The 12,500-nt window shown below is 54.7% G+C and overlaps 1 protein-coding gene across 1 annotated transcript in view; it reads left to right on the top strand.

Annotated features, from left to right (window-relative positions):
- LOC125040081 (calcium-activated chloride channel regulator 3A-1-like) overlaps positions 1-12,359 on the top strand; it is a 121,714-nt gene extending 109,355 nt beyond the window's left edge. The window contains exons 2-7 of the mRNA XM_047634537.1: positions 3,110-3,410; positions 7,703-8,013; positions 8,278-8,399; positions 8,512-8,620; positions 8,731-9,853; positions 10,019-12,359. Of these exons, the coding sequence (XP_047490493.1) occupies positions 3,110-3,410; positions 7,703-8,013; positions 8,278-8,399; positions 8,512-8,620; positions 8,731-9,853; positions 10,019-11,523 (3,471 nt within the window). The 3' untranslated portion in view covers positions 11,524-12,359. The remainder of the gene's footprint in view (positions 1-3,109; positions 3,411-7,702; positions 8,014-8,277; positions 8,400-8,511; positions 8,621-8,730; positions 9,854-10,018) is intronic.
- Positions 12,360-12,500: the final 141 nt, after the last annotated feature.

Below are 12,500 nucleotides of genomic sequence, written 5' to 3'. Positions count from 1 at the left end.
CTCCTTTTCTCGCCCCTCTCTGCCCCCTTCTCCCTCCCTCCTTTCCTCCCCCTCTCTTCTCGTCTCGTTCTTCTCTCAAATGCCCCCGCAGGCCCTCCTGCCCGAAGCGTGCCACAGATCCTCGTTCCTTGTCATATCTCTTCGTCCGAGAGGCGTTCCCTTCCTGAGCGAAGATGAACGAAATGGCAATAAGTGTTAAACCGCGAGATGCTACCGTTGGGGACGCGACTCTCGTCCTTATGCAAGGCCTGCCCCCAGCGAACCCCGCGCTGCTTCTCTCCACTCCCTTACAGCGCCCTCCTCCCTCTCTCCTTTTCCCCCTCTTCTCTTTCCTCTCTCCTCTTCTCTCTCCCCTCCTCTCCCTTGCTGCAGGGCCCTCCTCCCTCTCTCCTTTTCCCCCTCTTCTCTTTCCTCTCTCCTCTTCTCTCTCCCCTCCTCTCCCTTGCTGCAGGGCCCTCCTCCCTCTCTCCTCTTCCCACTTTCCTCTCTCCTCCTCCCTCTCTCCTCTTCCCTCGTTTCTACTTCCCATTGCTGTTGCTCCTCTTCTCTGTGTTCAGTTCTTCCCTCCCTCTCTCCTCTTCACCCTCTTACTCTCTCTGTCTTCTTTGGTGCAGCTCCTTTTCCTTCTCCTTGACTCGCTCTCCTTCCCTTGGTACACACACACACACACACACACACACACACACACACACACACACACACACACACACACACACACACACACACACACACACACACACACACACACACACACGCACATACACATATACATAACAATACATGTATGTGTATGTACATGTATATATACATATATATATATATATATATATATATATATATATATATATATATATGTATATATATATTCACATAAATATATGTATGTATATATATACATATATATACATATATATTTGTGTGTGTGTGTGTCTGTGAATGTGTGTGTGTGTGTGTGTGTGTGTGTGTGTGTGTGTGTGTGTGTGTGTGTGTGTGTGTGTGTGTGTGTGTGTGTGTGTGTGTGTGTGCCCATTATGTTGTTTTTGTCAGCCATCATAATTTCTGCATATTTTCGTAGCGGTCAAACGCCCGCGGGCTTGACGTAAGAGAACTTCGTCCTAGCGTTTATGGTTTTCGGCTTTTATTATTTATGGCGGGACAGGTAAACAAGGGCAATAAACCGCGGCCATAACTCACCTTAAACATGGTTTTTGATCCTATCTGCGCTGTCCCTTTGCGGCGGCGGCGGCCATGCGCGTTTAGGAAAGTCTCCCCGGGATAACGCGGAAGAAAACGGCCTCGGGTGCGCTCTGCCTCTCTGGTTCATCCCGCTTCTGCATGGCCATGGGACACTGCAAGGGGGAGTGCATGGCCATGGGACACTGCAAGGGGGAGTGCATGGCCACGGGACACTGCAAGGGAGAGTGCATGGGCGAAGGAACATACACAACCATCGAAGGAAATGGCTTGGGTGGCCGACGTCAGGAAAGGTTTCAGAATTAATTATTTGCCTAAAATGACTACACAATAAAATGCAATCGCGAAAATACAGGAAGAGAGACATTTAAGTACATAATACACGCTGTGATAAGACGATGATATAATCTCAGTCACCATGAAATATAATAGCAAGACTTCGTGAGAGTAAAGAACAGTCTCCGGGCGTCCCATCTGGGAGGAACGACGAGGCTGGATCATCGAAGACGTTCCCGCAGCTCGCTGGCCTCGCCTCCTCAGGCGGTTCCAGGACTATTCTGTCTAGTAAATCGTGTTTATAATTAACGATAGAGATCTCTTTTTGCGGTAATTGGATTGTATTTCGTTAATGCGGAGGGAAGAGGGCGAGGCGCGACGTCGGACGAAGGCGGACACGGGAGTTCGGAGAATACATTACGCGCTGCTACTCCTCCTCGTCCTCGTCCTAGTCCTCGTCCTCGTCCTCGTCCTCCTCCTCCTCCTCCTCCTCCTCCTCCTCCTCCTCCTCCTCCTCCTCCTTCTTCTTCTTCTCCTCCTCTTCTTCTTCTTCTTCTTCTTCTTCTTCTTCTTCTTCTTCTTCTTCTTCTTCTTCTTCTTCTTCTTCTTCTTCTTCTTCTTCTTCTTCTTCTTCTTCCTCCTCCTCCTCCTCCTCCTCCTCCTCCTCCTCCTCCTCCTCCTCCTCTCCCTCTTCCTCTTCCTCTTCCTCTTCCTCTTCCTCCTCCTCTTCCTCTTCCTCTTCCTCTTCCTCCTCCTCCTCCTCCTCCTCCTCCTCCTTCTCCTCCTTCTTGTTCTTGTTCTCCTCCTCCTCCTTCTTCTTCTTCTTCTTTCTCTCCTCCTCCTCCACCCCTCCCCCTCCTCCTGCTCCTCTTCCCTCTGCTCCCGAGGCGTAGAACGATTGACTATTCATTAGCGAAGGTTTCGGCCAGGCTATGATTTCTCCTCGGCCTAATGACTCCATATGTTAATTACTAGAGAACATTAGCATGAACTGGAAAGACGGAGGGAGGGTTGTCGAAAAGTTCTTTTGGAGAAGGACCAAAGGTGCAAGTCCCCGGGGCGCCAACGGGACCTGCGTGTTCACTCTCTGAACAGGTTTTCTGTGACGTGTAAGTGTTCAGGTGTCCACTGCCAAGAGCCGAATCGATGCCGCGGGCGATGGACAATTACTCAGGCATTCGGACACCTCGGACACTCCCGCCCGAAGGTCCGACATTGAGATCGGGCTTAGGCTTAAACGCCGCCTTGCCCGGAGACAATCTCAAACATGTAATTTCCTCCCTGATCAGCCGTATCTTTCGTCTCTCGGATCTCGCTCGCTCCTGTGACGGCCGAGGGCGCTGGCCAGCCGAGAGGTGCGGGCGAGGCCGGCCCAAAAGCGCTGGGCCACGTGCGAAGGGTTAGCTCTGGCTTCGGGCGGCAAGTTCAGGCTTCAGTGTCACCTCTGAAGGACTGTGATGGTGGCGCGTGTCCGCCACATCAGTGCCTTTGATATTTAGTTGAAATTGCTGTTTGAGAAACTAGATGTTGACACACCTCTTAGAAATAATCAGCCTCTACATATATGTTCTGTTACTGACCTAGCTTTAGCATGGCACAGTATGAATTTGCTCATTAACGTCTCTCTTTCTCTCCGCAGCGCACCGTCCGCGCCGCGTCCGCAGTGCTGTTCGCGGCGACTAGCGGCCGCACAAGTTTCCGCGACGTGACGGTGCTGGTGCCGTCATCGTGGGGTCCCTCGCCACCGTGCGCTGCCTTGGGAACGCTGGGCGACGCTGCAGGAGAGAGCTGGGAGGCGGCGGACCTGCGGGTGAGCAAGGGGCGCCACCCCCAGCACGGCGCGCGCCCCTGGACGCTCCACTCCCGCGGCTGCGGCCACCGCGGCGACTACGTTTCGCTCGGACAAAGCAGCCTCACGGCCAACTCGTCGGCGCTCACAGGTATGTACTTGGAGCGGGAGCTTCCTCCTGCCGCCTTCGGGGTGTTTCCCCCTGGCCTTCTCCGCCTCTCGTCCCCTTTCCTCCGACTCCCCCCCCCACCCCTGCCCGTCCCTCTCCCCATCCGGACGCTAAGAACCGCAAGAATTTGTGACGTGAAATCGGCGCCTCATCTGCATAGGGCCTGCTTGGAGGAGGATGGGGGGGGGGGGGGGGGGGGGGGGGGCTGATCCTTCTCTTCCGTCTTGAGTTCTTATTTTCTCTCGCTTTTCTTCGTCTTTTTCTCTGCTGTGTATTCTTTGTTTTAATCCTTTCCCTTAATCCTCTTCTGGTCTGTTTAATTTCCCCTTTTCTTCAATTTATTCTTTATCCTCTTTATTCCCCGACTCCCTCCCCTCACTCGTCGCTCCATCCACGTTCTCTCTCTCTCTCTCTGTTCTGTTCCTCTTCTCTCCTCTCCCACCCTTTCCTCTGCTCTTCCCTCCTCTCTTCCCTTTCCCTTTTCTCTTCTCTTGAATACGCTCCTCCTCATCCCCTTCCTCTCCTCACTTCTCTATTCCTCTCCTCCTTCTCCTTTCTTCTCCCCTCCTCTCTTCTCCGTTTCCTCCCTCACCCTTCCAGAAAGATTTAAAAAATATATATCCGTGAGCTAAGTATTGTGCGGAGGGGGGGGGGGGGTGCAGGATGGGCGAAGAGTGGGCACGGGGCGGGAACAGGGGGGGGGATCTCTGAGGAGGCGATAATCACACTACATTTCCCCTTTCCACTCGTCTTTCCACTCGTCTTTCACTCGTCTTTCCACTCGTCTTTCCACTCGTCTTTCACTCGTCTTTCCACTCGTCTTTCCACTCGTCTTTCCACTCGTCTTTCCACTCGTCTTTCCACTCGTCTTTCACTCGTCTTTCCACTCGTCTTTCCACTCGTCTTTCCACTCGTCTTTCCACTCGTCTTTCCACTCGTCTTTCCACTCGTCTTTCCACTCGTCTTTCACTCGTCTTTCCACTCGTCTTTCCACTCGTCTTTCCACTCGTCTTTCCACTCGTCTTTCCACTCGTCTTTCACTCGTCTTTCCACTCGTCTTTCCACTCGTCTTTCCACTCGTCTTTCCACTCGTCTTTCCACTCGTCTTTCCACTCGTCTTTCCACTCGTCTTTCCACTCGTCTTTCCACTCGTCTTTCCACTCGTCTTTCCACTCGTCTTTCACTCGTCTTTCCACTCGTCTTTCCACTCGTCTTTCCACTCGTCTTTCCACTCGTCTTTCACTCGTCTTTCCACTCGTCTTTCCACTCGTCTTTCCACTCGTCTTTCCACTCGTCTTTCCACTCGTCTTTCCACTCGTCTTTCCACTCGTCTTTCCACTCGTCTTTCCACTCGTCTTTCCACTCGTCTTTCCACTCGTCTTTCCACTCGTCTTTCCACTCGTCTTTCACTCGTCTTTCCACTCGTCTTTCCACTCGTCTTCCACTCGTCTTTCCACTCGTCTTTCCACTCGTCTTTCCACTCGTCTTTCCACTCGTCTTTCCACTCGTCTTTCACTCGTCTTTCCACTCGTCTTTCCACTCGTCTTTCCACTCGTCTTTCCACTCGTCTTTCCACTCGTCTTTCCACTCGTCTTTCCACTCGTCTTTCACTCGTCTTTCCACTCGTCTTTCCACTCGTCTTTCCACTCGTCTTTCCACTCGTCTTTCACTCGTCTTTCCACTCGTCTTTCCACTCGTCTTTCCACTCGTCTTTCCACTCGTCTTTCCACTCGTCTTTCCACTCGTCTTTCCACTCGTCTTTCCACTCGTCTTTCCACTCGTCTTTCCACTCGTCTTTCCACTCGTCTTTCACTCGTCTTTCCACTCGTCTTTCCACTCGTCTTTCCACTCGTCTTTCCACTCGTCTTTCCACTCGTCTTTCCACTCGTCTTTCCACTCGTCTTTCACTCGTCTTTCCACTCGTCTTTCCACTCGTCTTTCCACTCGTCTTTCCACTCGTCTTTCCACTCGTCTTTCCACTCGTCTTTCCACTCGTCTTTCCACTCGTCTTTCCACTCGTCTTTCCACTCGTCTTTCCACTCGTCTTTCCACTCGTCTTTCCACTCGTCTTTCCACTCGTCTTTCCACTCGTCTTTCCACTCGTCTTTCCACTCGTCTTTCCACTCGTCTTTCACTCGTCTTTCCACTCGTCTTTCCACTCGTCTTTCCACTCGTCTTTCCACTCGTCTTTCCACTCGTCTTTCCACTCGTCTTTCCACTCGTCTTTCCACTCGTCTTTCACTCGTCTTTCCACTCGTCTTTCCACTCGTCTTTCCACTCGTCTTTCCACTCGTCTTTCCACTCGTCTTTCCACTCGTCTTTCCACTCGTCTTTCCACTCGTCTTTCCACTCGTCTTTCCACTCGTCTTTCCACTCGTCTTTCCACTCGTCTTTCCACTCGTCTTTCCACTCGTCTTTCCACTCGTCTTTCCACTCGTCTTTCCACTCGTCTTTCCACTCGTCTTTCCACTCGTCTTTCACTCGTCTTTCCACTCGTCTTTCCACTCGTCTTTCCACTCGTCTTTCCACTCGTCTTTCCACTCGTCTTTCCACTCGTCTTTCACTCGTCTTTCCACTCGTCTTTCCACTCGTCTTTCCACTCGTCTTTCCACTCGTCTTTCCACTCGTCTTTCCACTCGTCTTTCCACTCGTCGGATCTCGGTTCATTTTCCTCCTTTTCCTGTGATTTTCCCTCAGCATTTGCCTTATACTTTTCCGTTCTGTATTAGTGATGATAAGAGTTATAAGAGAAATGTGAAGGATGAGAATTTGACTTCTAGGACTTCTAACGAGTAAGAATGAAAGTAACAGAAAATAAGGAAAATATAAATAGAGCGATAAACTAACGAGGAATGATCAATAAAAAAAACAAAAAAAAAACAGGCAATGTTTATGCTGACGGGCTGAAGGAGCGGCGGGAGGGGGGGGGGGGGCAGCGAAAGGCCGGCGAGAAGACAATGGAAGTCGTTGAAGTCCCTCATCCAGGCCTTGCGACGTGACGGGCGGTAGGGGGGGGGGGGGTCATGGATATGTGTCATCTCTCTCTCTCTCTTCTTAAGTTCTTTGCTTTCTTGGCTCCTTTCCCCTTTCGGAGATTACACGAAATTAAATTAGGGAATAATGGCGTACCTTGTGCTCATTGGCGGAGAAAGCGGCGACGGAGGATGGCAGAAGGGAGGGTGCGCCATTTGTAGGAGACGATGCGCAATTTCTTTTATTCTCTTTCTCTCTCTCTCTCTCTCTCTCTCTCTCTCTCTCTCTCTCTCTCTCTCTCTCTCTCTCTCTCTCTCTCTCTCTCTCTCTCTCTCTCACTCTCTCTCTCACTCTCTCTCTCTCTCTCTCTCTCTCTCTCTCTCTCTCTCTCTCTCTCTCTCTCTCTCTCTCTCTCTCTCTCTCTCTCTCTCTCTCTCACTCTCTCTCTCACTCTCTCTCTCACTCTCTCTCTCACTCTCTCTCTCACTCTCTCTCTCTCTCTCTCTCTCTCTCTCTCTCTCTCTCTCTCTCTCTCTCTCTCTCTCTCTCTCTCTCTCTCTCTCTCTCTCTCTCCTTTCATACTCTAATTTCAATTGCCCCCTGGAGTTCTTCCTCTTCTATTTGTTTACATTATTCTTCCTCTGTTATGTCTTTTCTTTTAATGTTTTTGTTTATACCTTTCTTCCTCAACCTTTCCCCTTTCTGTATATGTCTGTGCCAGTTGTCTTCTCCATCTTCCTTGCATATCCCTTCCTCCCATTCGCCTTTCTTGGTGTAAGGCGAAGAAGGAGAATAGAGGGAAGGGAGGAGAGAGGGAGAGCACCCCCCCCCCCCCGTATCCCCGGGTGTCGCGTGGCTGCCTATTACTGGCTACAAATGGGATGGTTAGAGGAATGATTAGGTCACAGTGCCCAGGGTGGAAGTGCGGGGGAGGGGCAGGCGGAGGGAAAGGGGGTGGGTGGGAGGTGGGAAAGAGAGGGGGAGGAAGGGCAGGCGGAGGGAAAGGGGGTGGGTGGGAGGTGGGAAAGAGAGGGGGAGGAAGGGCAGGCGGAGGGAAAGGGGGTGGGTGGGAGGTGGGAAAGAGAGGGGGAGGAAGGGCAGGCGGAGGGAAAGGGGGTGGGTGGGAGGTGGGAAAGAGAGGGGGAGTAAGGGCAGGCGGAGGTGACACTTAAACCGTCATTTTGGAAAGGATTCCTGAATTGATACCATTTTGAATGTCAGACTGATTTTACTTTGAATACGTGTTCTCTGTCTTCCCCCAAAACAACCTAAGAAAGTTGTCTAACCCCCCTCTCCCCCAGGTCGGCAGCTGGCTCGGGCGTGGCTGGAGTACCGCTACGGCGTGTTCGACGAGGCGGGCGCCCAGGGCAGCGCCGCCCACCCGCCGCACTACCGCGCCCCCGACGGCACCTGGAAGCCCAACGTGTGCACCAACCTCCCCGCCGTCGCCGCCAACCCCGCCTGCGACCCTGCCAACCTCACGTGCCCGCTCAGCCTGACGAATGAAGCGGAGGAACAAGCGGCGGCTGAGGACGGAGGCGAGGCAGAGAGAGCGAAGCGCAGCGTGCCCAGCGGAGTGACGTCCTTGATGGGTCTGCCCGATGACCCTGCAGTAAGTGGAAACTTTTTTTTTTTTTTTTCTATCAGGCCAGTGTCGACATTATCATTAGTTCATTAGTTCAGCCAAGACGGCACACGACAGGCACCCAAGTTCTGAAATCGCCGTCGCACCGCCGTAGAGTTTATCTTTAGCTTTTAAGCTCGTTGTCACAATTGTATTATAGTGTATCGACATTTTGCTTCTCTTTCGCTGTCGAAAATAATTTGAATAGAAGATAAAGCCTAAGCCCACCTCTGACCGAGCGCCCCCCCGCAGGTGACGCAGCTGTGTGACGAGGGCAGCCACGCCCGTGAGGCGCCCACCCGCCACAACCTCCTCTGCGGCGGCCGCTCCGTGTGGGAGGTGCTGAGGGCGAGTCCAGACTTCCAGAACAGTCGGTAAGCATAGCAGTCGGGAAACTCGCTCATGAATGACCATGACTGTTACAAGCGCTCACAAACCCTGCCCTGCGCCATAACCCGTCGAGTTCATTCGTGTTGTCTTCCTCAGGAACAACGAAGGAGAGCTGGAGGAGAATGACGTTGCCTTCCGCTACGTGCGCGCGCAGCCACCCAGGATCGTCCTGCTCATCGACGACACAGACGTGATGAACGTGCAGGTGAGAGTCGCTGTTGGTCACGTGACGCAGCGCTGTTGTTGCTGTTGGTCTCTTGAGTTCCTCCAGCACTCCCTCTTACTTTGAGTTGACATTTTTATGTGCTTCCGCAGAAACGGTGGGAGTTCGTCCGCAAGGCTGTCCGCAAGGTGGTCACCTACGACGTCCCCGACGGCCACAGCGTCGGCCTCGTTGTGTTCGACTCCGCAGCGGCTACCAAGTACCCGCTGACGCGGCTGACGGACGGCGCCACGCGAGAGAAGGTGGGTTCGTCCCTCCCCCGGAATCCCTCTCGGGAGCCCCACCACAAGCGTTGCCTCCTGTGCGGCCTGCGGGAGGCATTGCGGATGCTGCAGCAGGACAACACAGGCAGTGGTGAAGGTCATATAGTACTGGTGACTGCTGGGGGAGGAGAGCCCCTGGACGCCGCCCGCGCCGACGAGGCGTCCCGCGCCCTGACCGCGGCCGGCGTCGTGCTGCACGCCATCGTGTACCCGCTGACCGAGAAGTACCCGACGCCGGGCGCCGGCTTGGAGACCGTGGCGGCGCTCAGCGGTGGCCGCACCTACATCGTGCCCGACCAGGGCATTGGCGCCGACTCCAAGCTCAGCATGTACTACAACCTGCTGGACTCTCTGTACACGGCGCTGGCTGGCGTGACGGGCCCGTCCGTCCTGCCGGTGAAGGTGCACGCGGCGGAGCACCCCGGGGGGCGCGTGGCCGTGTCCCAGGGCACCTTCGCGCTGGACCCGCACTTGGGCGCCGACACCGTCTTCGCCATCTTCTACTACCACGTGACCCACGTCGGCAACCTCATCCACCTGGTCAGCCCGCAGGGGCAGGTCATCGACACGGCCAACATGCAGAAGGAGGATGCCAACATCAACATGATCACCGTGAGGTTGGCGGAGGCGCAGGCCACGGCAGGCCAGTGGCACTACAAGGTGGAGAACAGGGCAGACTCCCACCAGGCGCTCTACGTGCAGGTCACCTCGCGCCCGCGCGCTCGCACAGGTGCCCCTCATGTGGCCGTGCGCGCCTGGACCAGCCACCCGCTGTCATTGGTCAACGCCAGCGACATCTCGCGCCCCCTGGCGCTGTTCGCCGAGGCGAGGGTGGGCGTGGCCCCCATCGAGGGCGCCAAGGTCACCGCCACCGTCACCCGCCTCGGCTACACGGACAACGGCACCAAGTATGAGCCAATCCAGGTCATCTTGCTCGACAACGGTCTCACAGGTATGTATAGCCTCTTTTCTGTGCCTTGGGCTCATTTATGATAATGGTATTCAGTTAGACATTACCTTGATCTTCAATGACAGTTCTTTTCTTAGCATGACCCATTCCATTTGTAGTCTCCCCCCCCCCCCACTATGCCCCGCTGACCACCCCCTTCCTCCTCAGGTCCCGACATGGCGCGCGCAGACGGCGTATACTCCCGCTACGTGCCGGGCCTCGCCGCCGCCAAGTACAGCGTGCGGGTGGACATGGAGGGCGAGATCGAGGGCGAGGTGTTCACTCGCCACGTGCGGCTGGGCGTCGTGGATGTAGTGGGCGTCCTCCCTGCCCTCGACGTCATTCCTCCCGCCCGCGTGGTGGACCTGCGGGCGTCCGTCTTGGCAGGCAGCGGCGGCCGCGTGGCCTTCAGCTGGACGGCTCCGGGAGGCGACCTGGACTACGGCGTGGCCGACCGCTACGTGGTGATGGCGTCCCGCGACCCCGCCCAGCTCCGCGAGGGCGGCGGCCGCCTGTTGGAGGGCTGGCCGGCGCCCCTGCCTGCTCCCGCCCTGCAGCAGCACACCCTGCTCTGGCCGGACTTCGGCGTCGTGCACTACGTAGCGCTGTATGCGGTCGACGAGCAGGGCAACACGGGCGCCCTCAGCAACGTCGTGAGCGTGTTCGTGCCTGCGCCGCCCTCGACCACGCCCGCGCCCCCGCCCGCGCTGCCCCCGGTGCCCCCCGCCAACACGTCGGCCGTGAGGGAGGGAGGCGCAGGCGAGCCAGTGCTGGCGGCCCTGGACACGCGCCAGCTGGCCGTGGTGTTCGGCTGCGTAGGCGGCTTCGTGGCCCTCGTGGCGCTCGTCGCCTGCTACTGCCTGGCCGCCCACCGTCGCCAGCGTAAGTCGGCGCAGGCCAAGAAGGCGCACGAGGTGCACGAGGCCTATTCTGTTGCAGTGGCCACCCCCACCAAGCTGGGGCCGCCGCAGGACTTCCCCGACGGCGGCAAGGCCCCCGCCAAAGACGCCCTCGGCAAGGACTACATGAGCCCCGTGGAATCGTGGTCGGCGTCGCAGCTGCTCAGCAGCCGCCACGACCCGAAGCGAGGCAGCCTGTCGGCGCGCTCCGACGACGCCTCCGACCACAGCGCCTCCACCAAGAAGAGCTACGGCGACTCCTCGGCCGCCAACGACTTCTACGCCGACACGAGCGCTTACCCGTATCGGCACGACGCCTTCCTCGGCCACTACCCAGGCCCCGCCGACCAGTACCCCGTGCCCTCCGACCACTACCCGCCGCCCGGCCACGCCTACCCGACGCCCACAGACGGATACCCCGCCCCCTCCGAGGGCTACCCGACCACGCCCACAGACCTGTACCCGAGCGAGGGCTTCCCGGCGGCGGCGGAGGCGCGCCCCTACGTGAGCTCCCCGCCGTCCGAGTCCTTCCTGTCCGTCTCGTGCGAAATGCTGCCGCCCTCGCACGGCCCGCCGGCCTACGCCGCCTACCCCTCCTACGACGCCTCCCTCAGGTCCTCCACCTCCTCCAAGGTGCCGCCCCCCATCCCCCCCAAGCCCAAGCTGGTCTACACGCCCGAGCCCTACATCTACGACGCCCACGCCCACGACGCCCCCGCGCCCGCGTCGCTCCTCGCCGCCGAGAAGAGGGTGCGGAACATCACAATGGTGTAGTGGCGCAAGCATCGGATCTTATTCCTGTATATATCACGGAGTTATACATGTATATAAAAAACAGCATCCGGGTTTAATATGACGAAGGTGAAGTTAATTAGGTTCTGTGACGTGATTTGAAGATTTCCATTTTCTAAAAAGGCTACTAATAATGATAATACGCGGAGAACAAGTGAGTTGTGCGAAGTTTCCATGAAAGTGAAATTTATGATTGCCTTCTGAAGTTTCCACTTCAGAAGAGAGACAAATCAACGTTAGGCTAATCTTCTCAAGACCCATGGAAGGCGATGAAACATTTGAATCCACATTCCACTTATGGCAAAGGGAAGAAAAGGGGAAAGAAATAGGGAAAATATGTTTACACCTGGAGAAGGAAAATTGGAAAATGGATAAAAATTTGTGACGAGGACCTTTTCAGCTGATTTAGTCGAAAAAGACAATTGGTTTCACTCCGTCTTTCTGGTCACTGTATGCTGTTGATTGGTTCTTCAGGGGCAGCGTTCATGCGTATGCGATTTTGCGGGAGGGGAGGGGGGGTGAAAATTAGCCTTGTAAATTCTGTGGTGCCAAATGTAAAATAATCGTGTATATACTGATGTCAGATCAGCATGACACTGCAGGACAAACGAGGCCCCGCCAGACTCGGAGACCTTTGTACATGCTTTTCGAATTTTAAATATTTTGTTTAAATTCTGTATATATAAAACGACCGGCAGTATTATGTGATATGTTCCGAAGACCTTCATTTTGTGTGAAGTTCTATTTTGTATATTTATATATATATATATATATTTCTGACGTTCAGATATTTTGTAAATAAATTGTTATCTCGTTAATAGTATTGATTCTTTATCATTATCATTTTCTTGAACGAATGTTTTGACAACAAAAAGGATATCAGTAGAACGCACATAAACACACACATGCTCACATATTTGTGTGTATGTATATATATATATGTATATATGTAGATATAT

The sequence above is a fragment of the Penaeus chinensis genome, chromosome 28, assembly GCF_019202785.1.
Source record: "Penaeus chinensis breed Huanghai No. 1 chromosome 28, ASM1920278v2, whole genome shotgun sequence".
Taxonomy (NCBI): Eukaryota; Metazoa; Arthropoda; class Malacostraca; order Decapoda; family Penaeidae; genus Penaeus; species Penaeus chinensis.
The sequence above is the reverse complement of the archived record's forward strand: the minus strand, read 5'-3'. Positions and strand labels throughout refer to the sequence as shown.